This window comes from Zonotrichia albicollis, chromosome Z (assembly GCF_047830755.1).
Source record: "Zonotrichia albicollis isolate bZonAlb1 chromosome Z, bZonAlb1.hap1, whole genome shotgun sequence".
NCBI lineage: Eukaryota > Metazoa > Chordata > Aves > Passeriformes > Passerellidae > Zonotrichia > Zonotrichia albicollis.
Window position 1 is genome coordinate 67,590,102 of NC_133860.1, and position 17,263 is coordinate 67,607,364.

Genomic DNA, 17,263 nt, shown 5'->3' on the forward strand with positions numbered 1-17,263 from the left:
GCTTTTCCCCTCAGCCCAGCCAGCAACTGGGCCGGGGGAGAGACTCAACTCCTCCACCGCCGGAAATCCAAAGAGAAACTGCCAGGGTGAGAGCCCTGCTTTTACCCTGTGTTCTCAGAGGTGGATCCCATTGCCCAGTGGTTGGGCCAGATGGCAATATTCAAATCTGAGCACTCATTGGCCCCATCCACACAGCATCCCAGAAATCCTGTTTCCGGGTCAAACCATGACAACTAGGTTCAGAAGCAAGGTATTTTTTTCAGACATAATACCTCTACTAATGTGGCTCTTATCGGGCTCAAATTATTAAAAAAGGCTGGGAATTCAGAATTCCAAAAGATATCTGCACGTTTTTGCTGGACTGTTGCTCATTCCCTTCTGCATTTGCTCAGTTTTCTATCCAAGCATTAATTTAGTCTTTAAACCTAATGATAGCCAGTGACTTGGCTCAAAAGCAAATTCTGGCAATTTGTTTACTCATAATTGTGGAGGCAGGGCCAGACAGCATACAATACTCTGAGAAATCTCCTTGTCCCACAAGGAAAGAACAAGTCTGGGGAAATGTACTGATTAATAACGAGCATTGGATTGACATCAACTAGGCATCTCAGCTGGCAAATCTAGAAGATAGTGACAGAGCTAGGAGAGATATAACTGCTCTGGCTTCATAGACAAGGGTCCAAAGGATAGACAGTCCTGAGAGGTGTCAGCTCAGAGCACACTGAGGTGACGTTTTAAATGTCCTCAGAAAAGGCTGACCAAGACTTTTGAGAAGATAGCACCTTAAAACTGTGTCAGACTGAGACTGGTTGCTTCATGCACAGAGGTGGGAGGCTTTTATAGCCAGCTGCTGTGGTCATGAGGCAGACGGCTGGGCTACTGTCTGAACTGAGCTTTTGTGATAGGAAAGTGTTAATAGAAAGCTGAACTTGTTGCACAAAGTGTAGAAACCGGGAGAGCAGGTTAAAATTGAGACAGGATTTTTGCAGGACACAAGATGACCTTGTCATATCAAGTACAGGGTATGTGCAAAGCTGATGAAAGCATTTCTTCATCATGGGGCTGGAGAAGTATCCCTGCAACATGACCCAGCTTTATTGGGTAACAGATATAGGAAGTGGAAGGATGAGTTTGTACCTGTGGTGAGCAATGCATAGCAAGATGTGCAATCTGTGAATGCCTTTGTGCTCCTGAATGAAGTCATTCAGCATGTCTAGATTTTACAGAATGGGAAGTCCTGCAGGTCATCAGCTTGACTAGGAATGAAGAAGTCTTGACTTTTTCAAGTCATCTTAGAATACTCAAGAGGGTGTGCAATACCCACTTTTCTCCCCTGCTTTACCCAGATAATGAACAGAAGAGTTGAGAGTCCACAGACCTTTGCCTTTCGACCTCCCCTCAACCTAGTGCCTTCCACAAAAGCACATTGATTTCTAAAGCTCTTCTACTGATCTTGTTTTATAATCACTTGATCTACCTTACTTGACACAACTCAAGACTCATCAGAGGATCAGAGACCTTGTGACAGTCTCCATCAAAATAAGAATTCTTTTAAATTCTAATCAAAGTTGAGACATATTGAACCTTCCCTCACTTATCACTCATGAGAAAAAGGGATTAGCAGCATTTAGTCTCCAGGGTGACTGAACCATCATTTATCGTGAGCTATGAACTCTGAAAGGAAGAGAAAAATAAAATGATTTTGACTGCAATAGGTAATTTGAAAAATGGGAACAAAAAATTAAGTTTCTACTTGTAAATCAGGGTATTTTAAACACAAGGAATAAAAGCTAAAAAGAATTTCTTAAAAGGCTTGATAAATTATTTTCCAATAAGATAAGAGTTGATAGGAGCTGAATATTTAGGGTTTTAAAATTAATAACTGCTCATTTTTGATTTGTTTAGGATTGCATTTATAATTTAAAATTAATTTCCCCAGTTATAGGAACAATTTACATGATGAGTTTTGAATCTATGCAAATATTATGTTTTATATAACCTGCTAGATAATTTCTAATCTAACTCGAGATTTTGAAAGTGCTTTCAGCAAATTTCACATACAACTCCTAAACTAAAATTTTGAAAAATTTTCTGTACAACTGGAGAAAAGACATATTTGAGTTGATTTCCTGAGTTTTATTTAGATTTAATTCACATCATTCACCACTTATTTCAAGAGTGATTTATATTTATTTAACAACATTCATTAAAGTGTGTAGGTTCAGTCTATGTTTGCACTCATTTCAGAGTGATAGGGATCTCTCCTAGTAAGCGAGTTCTAAGTGGACAGCAGTCCATTCCAACTTCCATTTTTCTGCATTAGAAAACTTGGTTTCACTTCAAAGAGGACATTGAGGTGCTGAAGCATGTCAAGTTGTCATGGGTTGGCTCTGGCCAGATGCCAGGTACCCACCAAAGCTGCTCACTCACTCCCTTCTGCAGTTGGACAGAGGAGAGACAATTTAACAAAGGGTTCCTGGGTTAAAATTAAGGACTCGAAAAGAGATCACACATCAGATACTATCATGGGTAAAAGAGGCTCAATTTAGAGATATGGAGTGAATTTTTATTAATAAAATTAATAAAGAGCAGGATAATGAGAATAAACTGAGCTCTTAAAAACCCACCCTGCCCATCCCACCTTCTAGCTCTACCTCTCACCCTGGTGGTGCAAGAAGACAGGGAATGGGGGTTATGGTCAGTTCACCACCTGAGGCTGCTCCCACTGCTCAGGGAGAGGAGTCATTTTCCTGCTGCACCCTGGGGTCTCTTCCATGAGAGACAGCTCTCCATGAATGTCTCTGATGCAGCTCCATCTCATTAAAAACAGCTCCCTGTGACCTGCTGCACGTGAATCCCTCCCTTGGGCACCAGTCCCCCTCAAACTGCGGCAGTGTGGGTCACGATTCCATGGGGTGTGGTCCATCAAGGTCAGACTGCTGCAGCCTGGGGGCAGGGCCCCTCCCTCCATGGATCTCCCACAGGATCACAACGTATTCCAGTTATCCATCTGCTCCAGCATGGGGCTCCTCCACAGGAATGCAGGTGGATCTCTGCAATCCCATGGACCTCCATGGGCTGCAGGGGCAAAATATGGTCTGCACCACGGCCTGCAGGGGAATCTCAGCTTCACTGCCTGGAGCACCTACCCCCATCCTTCTCCACTGATCTTGGTGTCTACATAGCCATTCCTCTCACAAGACTCATTCCTCTACTTGCAAGGGCAAATAGAACAATAAACTTGTGTATTAATGCTTGTCTGAATAGCTCTCTAAGCTGCAGAAAGTTTATTTAGCAAGCTATTAGGAAGGTTAAAGCTTATAATGGAGCTCTGTGCATTGTGTTTTAAGGCTTACAAGTAGGTATTGTATTCGAAATAAGCAAGCATTGTTTTAACCAGAGGTCCATGTGCATATGGTGATTGGATAGAACTACTGTCAATATGCTTTTGCTTTGTGTGATTGGTCAAGAAGCTTATAAAGTATGTTGTAGCATTAAGGTTTTTGGCCTGCTCCCTGGATTGTGAGCTGTTAGCATCTTCCCATTATCATAATCATGTAATGAGACTGATGCTGAAAACATTAATAGCTCGAGGCACTTTCCCAGCAGCCCGTCTCATTCGTGTTTGTAAATAAACCCCCAGCCGGTGTCACACACATCCTTTGATTTCTTCCTAAGTATGTTTTCACAGAGGCTTTACCATCATCTTTAATTGACCCAGTCTTGGCCAGCAGCATGTTCACCTTCAGAGCCATCAGGGATTGTCTCTGCTAGACATGGTAGAAGCTTCTAGCAGCTTCTCACAGAAAACTCCTCTATGCCCCCTTAGCCCCCTCATCCCCACCAAAACCAGGCACAAATCCAATACAGCAGTGAGAGGCAACAAGGCTCATGAAAGGCCCAGAAAATGTGTCTTATGAGAAATGGCTGCGGGAGCTGGCGTTGTTTAATTTCCAGAAGAGGGGGCTCAGGGGTGACACAATCACCCTCCACAGCTCCTGAAAGGAGAGTGTAGTGAGGGGTAATTCTTTTCTGCTGTGCCTGCAGGGCCAGGACAAGAGGAAATGGCTATAAGCCATTGGCCATAACAGGGAAGATTCAAATTGTATACTCAAAAATAATTTTTTCTCATATACAATTTGTATATTAGACCAATATACAATTTGTATATTATGATCACCTGTTGAGGCGCTCAAGCAATTGGAATTTCCCTGGGAAATGGTGGACTCCCCATCCCTAAGGATGCTTGAGGCACCTGGATCAGGCATTAGTGATGTGGTTTAGGGGTTACGGTGGCAGTGCTTGGTGGATGGGTGTTGAGTGACCTAAAGGTATTTTCCAACCTAGGTAATACTATGAGTCTGTGTAGCAAAGTGTATGCTGTCATTGAACACATGACTTCCAGCCTCTCCAGTGGCCAGTTTGTTTTGCTGGTTACCCCTTTTTTTGTCCATTCTAAGAGCTGAGCTATATGAGCTTAGACAGTGAATGTTACCAAGCAGATACATAGAGAAGGGAATATAAGCTACACTGTGGCTGGATAAAGGTGCCCACTAAGACACTCCATCAGTCCTCTCCTCAGTAGGATGAGGAGGGGAGAAAATAAGATGGAAAAAAAAATTACTTAATCCTAGAATAGGCTTGTATGATCCAGTAAATTACAGGCATCTAGGCTAAGTTACTTAGCAAGGTATTGGGTGGGTTTTTCCCTTTCAAGTATAAACTCACCTAAATTGAGAAATAAGACTTTATTTCTAAGCTCCTTAATCACTTTTTAAATACCTTGAGTTAAAGCTACAAAAATATATAGTAGGATTCAGAATTAAAAGCTGTTCATAAACATAGCCTATGAATTAAATACGTAATTAATAAACTGTCAGAAACAAACTGTAGATTTTTATTTAACTACTAAGGAGATAATAAATAATTTTGAAATGATGTTGACATCCTTGTGTTCAACCTGTACATTCTGCTATGCATGACGCCTTCTGAACCATGTATTTGCTGTAGTATGTACAGGACTTCTTATGGCAGTAAGTGCTGGATGGTATACTGAGGGGGAGCCAGAAACTTTTCTATTACAGTAATTATTGCCTTTTTCTTGCACTCAGGCATTACAAGGATTTCTGAAGAGCAGACATCCAGACCAACCCCAGAAAATTAAAATGTTTTCCCTTTAATGAAATAAACCAAATAGAATTTTCCCTTTAATGAAATAAAGCAACGTTTGTGGCAGAAGGGAGACCCATTTGTTACTGACTTACATACCAAATCTTGGGGAAGTTCCAACCATTAGCATAATTAATTAGTTTTCCCACTAATATTCAGTGTTCTTTACCTTTATCCATAGACCATCTATCAAGGTAACGATTGTTATTCAGGTGCATTCTTTTATTAGTGTAATATGAATGACGTTCTCTCAGATGCACATGAGCATTCTGAATGCTATCTAGGAGTTTTTCCAAGTGTAGTTCATGTTAGACATATTTAAGCGTTCCTAGATTTTTCAATGTTCTTGTAAATCCTTATTACATAGCAAAGGTGAAGAACATATCGACATACTCACTCCATACTCACTGTATTTCCATGTACTTGTCATCACAGTTATTACTGTGTAATAACTTTATATGGTTGAATTTTCTTATTTTCTGGTTACAAAACTCTGCAGTAAGATACAGGTTATTCAGTAAGATACAGGTTATGGAATAATATTGCTCCTATTTTCCGCAAGAGAAAGAATTATGTTCTCCCAAAACTATTTTGGATAACTAGGTAGTTTTGCAGAAATTTGCAGTATTTGAGTGAAAGTCTTGAAAAGTGAACTATAGCAGTGGAAACAATTGAGAGGTATGTGGAAATTTTTATCATTTAAAAAATAATTCAGCTGTCCTTTCTGTAGGGGAGATGAATCAAGACAAAATCTATGCCTACTTTTCAAGCAGAAACTGAACTTCTGTGTATCTGCTGTCTGGTATAAAGATCATGGTGACGATCACAATATAAAACCCAGAATTTGTTTCTTTTTTGCTAAATTTACAGAAGTGTTGGTGTATATGTGTCTGACTCTGGTTTTGATTGAGCTCCTTTTGGGTCTACACTGTAGAGCTGTATAGGATTTCAAGTTTTTAAGCATAATTTTCAAATGCAGTACCTGTGAAAGAACCCAAAATTCTAAGGTGATATGACAGTTACATTTGTTATATCTTCCTGGAAACAAAGGGGACATAACAGTTGAGACCCATTCACAACTTAAGACTTTTTTTCACTCTTTCACTTTAATTGTTTTGATTCAAGGATAATTTTCTTTTAAGTAACTGGATTTCCTGAATGTCTCATGCTATTGTTTTATGTTATACTTCAATGGATTGTAGCAATAGTTATAATGAGATATAATGTTGTGAAGTGTGCTTGACATGTTATTTCAAAAGTTTTCTATTGCCTTTGTTTTATAGCTAGATTTAAATCCTTGACTACAACATACCTTGTCTGTATTTGTTCTGTGCCTCTTTAGCTACATTTTCCCCTTTTATTAATACTACCCTGTATTACTTTGATTTCAAACACTGTACTTACAGTACACTGTTTGAAATCAAAGCAGAAATGTGATAAAGAACAAGGTCATACATGAAAAAGGTATGTAAAGTTGTACGACTATGTTCAGAACACTATATGAACTCACACTGCTATGTGAGGTAAACTTATATAGTTTGCCTTTATTTACAATCACTGATTTTTATTTTTTCTCTTTACTGCTAAATTTAGTTATGCTAATTTTCTTACATTAACTTCAATTCCATAAATCGAAAACTTGATTTAGATTTAATCTTTTTTCCTTTCTTCCGTGACCCCAAATTGTCTCCCAGGGTGACATCCTAGAGTAAGTGGTTGTTATGGCATATTTACCAATCACATCTTATTAGCAGTACAAATGCATTTAAAAGCACTACATTATAGGTTTGTTGTCCTACAGCTCTTGATAACCTTTAAAATACACTGTGATATGAATCTTTTCTATGGATATATAAGCACAGGCACATCTGTCACTTAATGCCCTTTTTTTTTCAGTTACCCATTCCTGAACATCAGCTACTCAATTCATATAAAACCCCATATCTTATACAGAGATTTTTTTACTTTTTGCTGCCATGACTAAATACTGATAGAGAGAAAGATTAATGAGTTCACCAAGAATAGTGTCATTCTTCTTCCGTAGGCATGTTCAGGAAAATCTCCCACCAGTTTCAGTTCCTGGAAAATCAAAGTTAAATTCCTTATGAAAATTAGATTCTGTATGGAAAATGTAAGGATAGTGATATTGTATGGGTTTTATTGTTCCTTGATGTGCTTTTATTTCAGCTCTCAACACTAGAAACATTGATAGTCTTGGAAGTAGAGTCTAGCTGAACAGGTCTTATGATTGGCATTTAATTAACAGATTTGTCGATATGGATTTCAGAGTACATTTCTACATTCTGTTCTCTACACAGAAAGCTTACTAAAGGTGCCAACAAATTAACAGACTCATAGGAACACTTGATTCTGCTTACAGGAATGAGGCCCAGGCAGCAGATTTTAACACTTTGCAGCCCAGACACTTATTTGATTCTTGACTCTCTAACAGGGCTGTTTCAAAATAGATGAGCACAATATGGTAGCCTTAGTGGAGCAGTCACTGCTGCTAGAAAAGAGAGATGGTAGAGGATTTGGGTTTTCAGGGAATTTGATTTCTGTTTAATATTCTTGCTACTAAAGTCACACTGGATTAGGTTTTTTATTTGGTAGGAAAAAATATATACGTGTAGAGTTTGTAACATTCATTTTCCAGACTAGTAGGAAGCACAGGCAGTCACAAACACTTTAGCTTTTAGGCTAAGCCTATGCAATTCAGAATTATGGAAACTGCAGCTGCATTTATTAAGTCTTTAAAGACTGTGGGACTAATCCAACCTAGGAGAAGCATCAGCTGTATTCTTTCCCTTTTACAGAAAGTACATTATGGCATCTAAATGCTATAACTTTCACTTGGAGCCAAACCTTAACACCTATACCCTTGTGAAAGGATGGGTTGGTAGGCATCTTTCTTGAATAAATTTTGTTCAATACGAAGCAATTTCCTGAAGCGTCATCTGCATTGTATGTGTTGGGTTTCCATATTTTTCAAAATTATATCTGTAATTTTCTGATTTAGCTCAGCCATCATCCTTTATTTCTGTGTCATCTACCAACTGCCTTTGAACAGGCATCTTTGTCTTTGCATTGACAAAAAAAAAGTTGTCAAATGAGGCACGTGCTTTTAAAGGGAAATGAAGTACGTCACCTAGTTTGAAATGTGAAAGCCATGTTGTGCTTGTTTTTCACTGTCATTATGTAAAGATATAGCATCTGGGGCATAAGAAAACGTCAAGAGAGAGGCCGCATTAGAGAGTGTCAGAACAAGTCAATCCTTGTGCTCTCCCTCTGCCTGGAAAATTTGTACAAAGTAGAGGTCTAAATAGGAAAAACTTTAAACTGTGGAACACTTGAAGTGATACATTGTATTTCTCTTGAAAGCTTTTCCATGTACAGGCAATTGGAAATGACTCCCTCAAACATGAGAACAATTTTAATAACTGTCAAGTGTCAATGAAGTAGACACATAAACAGAAGAAATGTCACAGTCCATCAGCCTTTCTTTACTTCTCCTATTCACTTCTCTTTTCTTAGTGACCTAAGCATATAGAAAAAATCTGTGCGTCAGTTCTGCACTTTATCTGCTGCAGAAAAATGTTGGTACATCTGCTTTGCACTTTTCCTTCTGCACAGCTCCCACCTAGCATTCTAATTGGATTTTCATTTTAAAACTTAAGAATAATCTGTCCTTGAGAAATGATTATGGTAAAAAAACCTGATGGTATTTCAGATTTATTCTCCTTCAGTGATTTCTATAGTGAATCTACTCATTGCACATCCTAACCCAAAAGCTTTTTAGTTGCTGTGCAGACAAACTCAATTTGGTACCTGAAAGTAATGCCACGGGCTTGATTACCCATCTCTGCCAATTTTATCAATGGAAAATGTGATTTTTAGTGACAGTTTAACACTGTAACACTAGAGAGAGATCAGAGGCACACTTGCATTTCAAACATGGGAGAAACAGAAAAGTAAATCACACCGGAAATAAAGACCATAGATACCCTGTTTAGATTTATGGGGTCAAAGTATTAATTTTGCTTCATACAAAAGTAAGGACTGCAGATTTTTTTTTAGCATAGGAAAATTATGGGGGGGGGGGGCGGGTTAAATCAAAGTTATTTGTCAGGAATAAAGTTCAACTTAAAAACAAAGGCAATAGAAATATAACTGCATTATTCTAATCAATAAATAAACTGAGATAGTGCATTTTTGGGGCATTTAATCTTTTTCTACAACATTTTGATTTGTTTTTATTGGACATTTTACACCATACTTTGAGAAAGTCAACAGCAGGCTTTCCCAAGGATGTGCACTGAGGGAGAGAAAAGAGTTAATCCCATGTTTTCCAGAGATTAAAAGATAAAACATATTTCTAATGTATTTCCATTAAAAAGAATAAAAGAGAATTTCAGCTCTTCTGCAGAAGATAGTGATAGTCTCCCACTGCTACTCCAGCAGTCTGAACTCCTGGCTCAGCATTTTAGAGTCCTGGAGAGCCCATTTGTTTCAATTCCAATTTCTGACAGTCTATTAGAGACAGTAAGATGATATTTATTCCTCTTCTTCTAAAGGTGAAGAAAAGGAAGAGTTTCATCAGCAAACTAAGCAAATATAAATTTTCTTATTATCTATAGAATGTATATGCTGAATATCTATAAATCATGAAGGAGCTAGTTTGTTAGGGACTAGGGAAGGGACAATCTTTAAAAATAAGGGAAGACAGGCCCCTAAGAGAAATATAATACTGTTTCTTTTTAAAATATTGCAAGCTCTTTCGGTAATTCAGAGTTGTAGGAGAACTGGAAAGTAAGTTGCAATTTTCAGACAATTCTTATTGTTGGGCTATGGATTTTTTGTATTCTTTCTCTCTCATAAATAGCTTGCGATAACCCAGTCTAGACAACAGAGAAGACAAATTTTCTCACAATTCAAAAGTTTAATTCTTGGAGTCTAAGATAGTCACATTCTCATTTTCTTGTTCTGTTCATAGATCAGATATTGTGAGGAAATGTCTTATAACTGTGCAAGAATAACTCACCAATTTAAATATTCTTCTCTATGGGTCAGGAGGAAGGTGGTAGAAAAAGAAAGGATGTTTTCACTTATTTGAAGCCAGTTGTAAGGAATCGCAGAATCATGAGGGAAGATCACATATTTATAAAAACTCAAATCTGAAGTAGAAGATAAACCAATGTTATGCAAATCTTTTCAGGATTTAAATATATTCAATTTTTCTAGTGTAATAAGCATTACATATATCTCTATGCTTCTCTTTATGCCCCCCTATATTTTTCCACTCACAGAAGAGACCATTAGCTTAAAAAAGGAGTTTGAGGGTGGCCAGGTTTGGTTATAGTTTCTTCTAACCAAAATTTAGCGTATTTTGTGTTGGAAATTATTTTTCTCAATAAAATAGTAAAAAGGAAAAATATTGTGTTGGACAATTCAAGTTGTGTAGAACTTGGGAAAGAACTGCTGCGACTTCCAGGTGCCAAACACTCTAAGGATGGAGAGTCTTTTAAATTAAAGAAAACCTGTTTCCTTACTATGTCAGCAGGGTAAATATTAGGTAGTTTTTGACAAAGAACGCTTAAATGTACTGGTTTGAACACAAAAGGTTTATTCAATACATATATATATATTAGCTGTTCCCCTACTTGCAATGCATTTGCCAAGGTGGATCCTTGTTTTTGTTAACACATGACTATCCAAATTGTAATGCAGTTTGTCCCTAGAAACAATTTCAATCTGTTGGAGGCTTATGGTTTTTATCCCTTAATTTAGTTTTTCTCTCTTTGAATAAAATGTATTTTCCCAGCTAGAATTCTTTTTGCTGCTCTCTGAAGTTTATGTCCCATTCCATCAAAGCACTTTCAGGAAATCTTCCCTCCTTCCAAAGATTTGATTAGGATTACTCTTCCCAAAGAAACATAACAGAGGCCACAGAAATAAAACACTCTGTAATTTTGGTGCATCTCTTATTTCAATGTGAACATTTAAACCTGTATTTTAAACAAAGTTGATAAGAAGTCAAATTGCTCTCGAAAGTCTGACATGCTGTGTAAGCAATGCCAAGAATCATATGAAATCTTGTGGAGGAGTTTCTGCTACATAATTTGAGAAAAATTTTCATTTACTGAGTTCTAAGTTTAAACTTTGGAAGACAGAAGTAAAAACGATTCCTTCAAAATTAAATTTAGAAAAACTAGGAATAAGATTTATCTCCTTTTAAAGTATTTCAGCCCTCAACTGAAGAATTCATTCTCTTTAGTAGTACCTTTAGGAATATTAAGAAATCAGGAAGTCCAAAATATGCTTAGATATATTATTAACGTGTCTGTTTATTTCCTGGAAATTGTTTAACGGTTATGGCTCATTGATTCAATTTCATTTCATAGTGAAAACATCTCTTGTGGATATGAAGCAGAACATTCTCACATCTTACTAATTACAGCTAGAACAGTCTGTATAGGTAGCAAATTATTTTCTCCCCTCTCTTTCCCACGTTTACTTTCCCTGGAGAAATCCACTCTACAGGGCATTTAAGCAATGAGGAAGATACAGAGGTTGCCAAAAGAGTATTATGTAGCAGATTGTCAGAGTATGATTAGATTGGGGTGAGGTCAAGTATGAAAACTTGCTGATATTGTCAGCATGACACTGAGATGCTTTAAAAAGTGCTACCTTCCGTTGCCTTTCTATGATGCAGTTACCTCTATAGAGCAGTCTGAGAGTACACTGGGCTGGGGTTTGAATTTTATTCAGTTGGGATGAAATTTTCCGTGTCAGTCTCATATAATTTCAAACTAATTTTGGGAAGAAATATTTATTGCTCTTCATTAAAACATCCTCTTGAAGCCAAATGAAGCTTGCTTAGCTGCCCTTGGAAGATTGTAGTTTTCCTCCTTGCACTGTTGAAATTCGTCATTCTCTTCTGAGGTCTTCAGAAGTTTTTAATGGCAATATTATACTGACCTAACAAGGTGAAAATGAAAATTTACTCATCTACTTTCAAAAGCTCTAAAGACTGTACCCTCACAACAGCAATATTTTATATAATGTGGCATCAATAACTAAGCATGTCAGCACATGCTGATGCCTAATTTTGAAGAAATAGGATAAATATTGTAATAATTAATCTTCTTTTATGCTGAAAAGAGAGAGGAGAAATCATGTTTTACTGGAATAGACCAATCTATTCCCGTTATGGAGCAGTTCTTGCCAAATAGATGGTCCATCAGCATTAAATGTATCTTAAGAATATGTTTTAAGACTATTTGAATGATCCTATATTACAAATCCTGCTGTTGACAGAAGACAACAGGTCCATGATGGGTCTGTGGATCAGGGACCTTCCTGTGCTTACAGTTAACCTCAGATCACCACGTGTATAAAAATCTCATTCCATCTGAGTAAATGAATAGTCAGATTTTAGTAGATTCTTAGTGGCCCCCAACAAGAGGGGAAGTGTGAGGTGGTTCTGATGGCCAGCACTAGAGGACTGTAATAGAATTCTGCTCTGCTTTTTCTATGTAATGATTTAGAGTTTGTCACAAAAATGTCATAGAATCTCATTTAGTAGGTAATTTTGGGGGAAATCGTTCAACCTATTCAGTCTGTACATTGCTCTGTCTCTGTATTTTGCATTAATAGACATTTAAGAAGTGCCTAAACACATTTAGATATTTCATGAAATGCTGCTTTTTGACCCAGTGTTGTACATGCTGTCATCACTCTCCCTTGTATTGTATGTGCCTAAGGAAAGAATCCTACAGAATTGGTTGCTTTTTCTCATTCTTATTCCTCCAGGAACCTGAAGCTGACAAGTTTGGATCAAATACAGCAGAGTAGATGCCTCAAGGATTGGAATTTCTGCAGATTTTGTTGAAGTCAATGGTGAGTAGAGGGAGGAGTCCTAGATCAGTTTTCCATGGAGGCAAAGGCTGATGTCTGAGCCTTGTGGACCCCTGGGCACAGCACCTGTTCAGGTAGGGTGAGATACACGACTTGTAATCTTCAGGCCTGTGGGAGGAAATATGGCACACATGGAAAGGAGAGAGAAAAGAGCATAAGTATTGGAAAGGCTGCAGTGACAACAGGTTTTAAATGAGAGATGAATTTTCTACAATAAGAGAAATGAGAAAGGCATTAAATGGCAATCTGGATAAAGAGTTTTCACTGTGTTTTCTCTCTGTTCATAGAATTTCTCTTTTATTTTGTACTTTATATTTTCAAGAGTGTGAAAGGGATAAAAAAATTTACAACCCTGAAGTTTTAACAAATTTTTTAGAACAATTATTCGCACAGAAGACAGAACAATTGCTTTAGCTGCTTTCATAATCATCTAGTTTTATGCATATGTATTCAGGTTTCCTTTTATTTCTTTTCCCATCCAGCCCTCAAAGCAGAGAAAATGCTTTTTGATTTTTTTTTTAATCCCTACATCTTCACTTGTAGTCTGTCTTGTGAGAACTAGCTAAAAACTATAAAAACCTGAAACCAGTTAGTAGATATATTGCAGAAAATAAATAATTCACTTCTGGGATTGACATGGCATCATACTGAGTACATTGCTGGTGGCATGGGGAAAAGGCAGGCTCTTATGGGAAGGGAAAACCATTTTGTTTCCTTTCTAAGACCTCAGTACTGACAAGCTAGCACTCCCTATTTTATGAATTACCTCATGGGAATAACACACTTGATTGTGATTTATCTCTGGACCTACAGAGAGCACACTGGATGGAAAACAGTAGCATTTTTTCATGTAGATATTTTTATTTCACATAGATATTTTATCTTGTGCCTTTTTACCTTCTCTGAAGTACAAGATAGATTTACATGTTCTGAAGTTGTTCATCATCTAGGCTTGACTTACATCCAGAAATTACACATCCCAGCTTGTGGGACACAAGCTCCTAAAACCATGCAGCAAACTTATGTGTGTTGTACAGAAATGTGCGCCTGACATTCTCTTAGACAGGAACTTAAATTATTTCAATATTTCTATAGTAATTGATTACTGAATGTTTTTAGTAGGCTAATGAGAGGAGGATTAGCGCCTCTTGCCACATAAATTCACAGGTACAAGGCGGCTCAATACATCAGTGAGCAAAGTCTTCTCTGAAAGATAAGTCTCAACATTTGGTTCCCTGTGATGTAAAACAAACCTCCTAGATTACCTGGACACCTTTCCAGCCCCTGAGAACATCAGCATGCCATTATGGTGAATCCAGCATAGGCAACAGGTTTTACTGACTGTTCCTAAGCCACAATCCTAAGCAGACATTTTAGTGCACATGACAAAATAATTTTACTGATCACCTGTCCACTTTCAGGTCTGTTATTCACAGCTGTGTCTCATTTGCATAATTTATACATCAAACCAAAGTTGCCTCTTTCTGAGAAGGTTAAATGCTCCATACAAAGAAGATATGTGGAAATTCAAAACTATATAAGTTCAACATATTCTAATTGTTTATTGAAATAAATTCAGGTATGAAGCATTCCATGTGGAAAATACTTTTAGAGATGGAAAAATTGTGTTCCTCTTTCCACTCTATAATAAATCAGGTCAATGCAGAGTAACACTGTTCTTTTTTGGATGGTAGTCAAATGATTAACATGCCAGAAATAGAATGTTAGACAATGACTTGTTTAAATGGAACCTACAATAACTTTTGCCACTTAGATATTGAAATAATTTTTGGACTCCTATCAAGTTCATCAGTCTTCAAAGTCTGCCCTTCACTTTCTTTTCATTTGATGCCTATTGCATAAAAAAAAACTGAAAAACAAATATTTTCTTTAAATATAGCCATTTTCCAAGAGAAAATTTATTCTAAAGCAGTGGAGAATTATTGACATATCCATAGGTTGTTAAAAATCCTTTCTGAGTAGCTGCTCTTCAAGCAATTATTTCTTTTATCTATTAATGTAGAGTTTCACTGTTTGAAAATTTGAAAGGGACAGTTATTTTATACTATGTTTCTTATGACTAGCTTAGATGCTTGGCAACTTCCCCATCAATTCAAGATCAGTTTAGTTTTTTTTATTTTTATTACATTCATAGGATAACCAAAGCAAAACATGAGAACTAAATCATTGATTTGACCCAAAATTTAGAATCAAACTCTTTAGCCAAGAGAGATGAAAAAACATCTAAAACTTGAAAATGCAACTACGATGTATGAATGCAATCTTTTACAAGTATCTGTGCCTGTGTTTTATGGAAGTAGTGTTGAAGGAGCAAGTGGAAACTCCTTTCTGCTGTGGGAGAATATCTTTAATAGTAATGAGGAAATTTCATATAATTTTCCGTTGTATGCTTACTGATTGATGCAGGATGAGGCAAAGCTAGTATTAGCCATTATTCAATAGAAAATATTTGAGGAAGTATAAATCTAAACACATAGACAGCTATATGTGTAGATATTTGGGCTGGCAGATAAAATTGCAGATTTTTTGAGAATTCTGCATGTAGGCCTGCATGTGCAGGTAAATTGCATTATTTCAAACTTTTCTAAGGATTTGTAATGGCTTGTTTGATGGAGCCAAAATTCACCGTACATAATACAGTGAATTATGTACACCATCTCAAGAAATAAAACAGCACCTGTAATACATTTATATAATTTGCAAGAAAAAATAATTTATTGAGATGAGCCTTGAAATGCTAGTCAAGCAGATAGCAAGTAATGGCAGTTATGTTGCACTCCAGTGACAAGGTGTGATTGCCTTGTCAAATTCATGGCAACAATGAGATGACTTCCATGTGACAGAGTAGGAGTCAGATTCCGGCACACAACACATCATCCAGAACAGGCAATGTCTCTACATCATACAAACAAACTTTTGTGCACCCTGTAGTTTTCATATCAAATCAAGGACAACAGCAGTGGCATACGACTTGATCACCAGGTTAATCCTGTGAAGAAACTGATAAAGGAAGAATGGAATTTCAATGCAGAAAAGGCCAGAAAAATGAAGCAAATGTGAAACTCTAAGAACAGATATACAAAGTCAAATTGAAGTTCCCCCTGTCCCAGCATTCCATTCCTAGTGATAACTCAAAATAATTTTTCAAGAATAATATAAATTCTAAACAACTATATACAATGCTTCCCTGATATACTTTCCCAGGCTCTAAAAAACTGCTTTAGGAGGACTATCAATTGGAGATATTCCATATATTTTAGCACCCATAGTGGACTACATTTCAATAACTATTTTGAGTCTTGCTTAGAGCAGGGTAAACCTATGATCAGTCATAACATCTAGTGAGAAGGCTTTCATCACCTAAGTTGTTCTCATATTCTGGAAATAATCAGTTCCTTTATTTGCTTTGTACTTTTTAAGTACAATTTTTGTATGTTAGGTCCCAGTTATGCTTCATGAAGTTACACCAGGATTTTGACTAGATGAGTATACAGAGATTTTATAAAATAAAAATACATGAATTATTATATTTTGTTATGTTTTAAAATAATTTTGACATCAAAAATCACACGTGAGGTGGAAATCTTTGCCAATATCAACACTATCTTCCAAATTTCCTCTCTCCCATATTTTGCAGACTTTGTTTCTTTGAGAAGCCTGATAAAAGACTTGAAGCAAAATTTTTTGTTTGCAGCATGCTTCTCTAGACCAAATCATTATTCAGTACTTGTAAGAGACGTAACTATTTTTTCTTTACAGAATACTTATAAAAACTACAAAGGCAAGTTGAAAAGTCCACCTGATCACAATAATTCAAACCCAAACCAGCTACATAACCACCAGTTTTCTTTGATACTAAATAACTTAAATTTTATTAGTTTATTTGCCAACTGTTGCAGATTAAATAAAATACTTCAAATGCTAGGACGTTTCTTCAGAATATATGTCCCTTAAGGAGACAAATTTGGTATCTTCCTGTAGAGACATGTAGGGTAGATGTAGAGAGATGAAGTACATGAAAAGACAAGCTTTGTGTACGAAGCAGCATCTTGGGTTTTGTTGCTCTTTTGGTCACCCTTGATAAATCCTGGTTTCCAGGCTTCTTGATGATTCTTGTTGATTTATCATTTTCATTGGGTTGCCTCAGATTTCTCTT

General features: G+C 36.8%; 2 protein-coding genes across 4 annotated transcripts in view; both read left to right on the forward strand.

Moving 5' to 3' along the window:
• The window catches only part of LINGO2 (leucine rich repeat and Ig domain containing 2), a 525,499-nt gene that overhangs the window by 398,365 nt on the left and 109,871 nt on the right, over positions 1-17,263 (forward strand). For 2 of the 3 annotated variants that reach the window (XM_026796134.2, XM_026796135.2), the window contains exon 2: positions 12,982-13,068. The exons of the other annotated variant lie outside the window; for it this stretch is intronic. In XM_026796134.2, the coding sequence (XP_026651935.1) occupies positions 13,024-13,068 (45 nt within the window). In that variant the 5' untranslated portion in view covers positions 12,982-13,023. The remainder of the gene's footprint in view (positions 1-12,981; positions 13,069-17,263) is intronic. 3 annotated transcript variants of the gene reach the window in all.
• C9orf72 (C9orf72-SMCR8 complex subunit) overlaps positions 12,982-17,263 on the forward strand; it is a 238,783-nt gene continuing 234,501 nt past the window's right edge. Inside the window, exon 1 of the mRNA XM_026796137.2 lies at positions 12,982-13,068. The gene's annotated coding sequence lies outside the window, so the exon portion shown is untranslated. The remainder of the gene's footprint in view (positions 13,069-17,263) is intronic.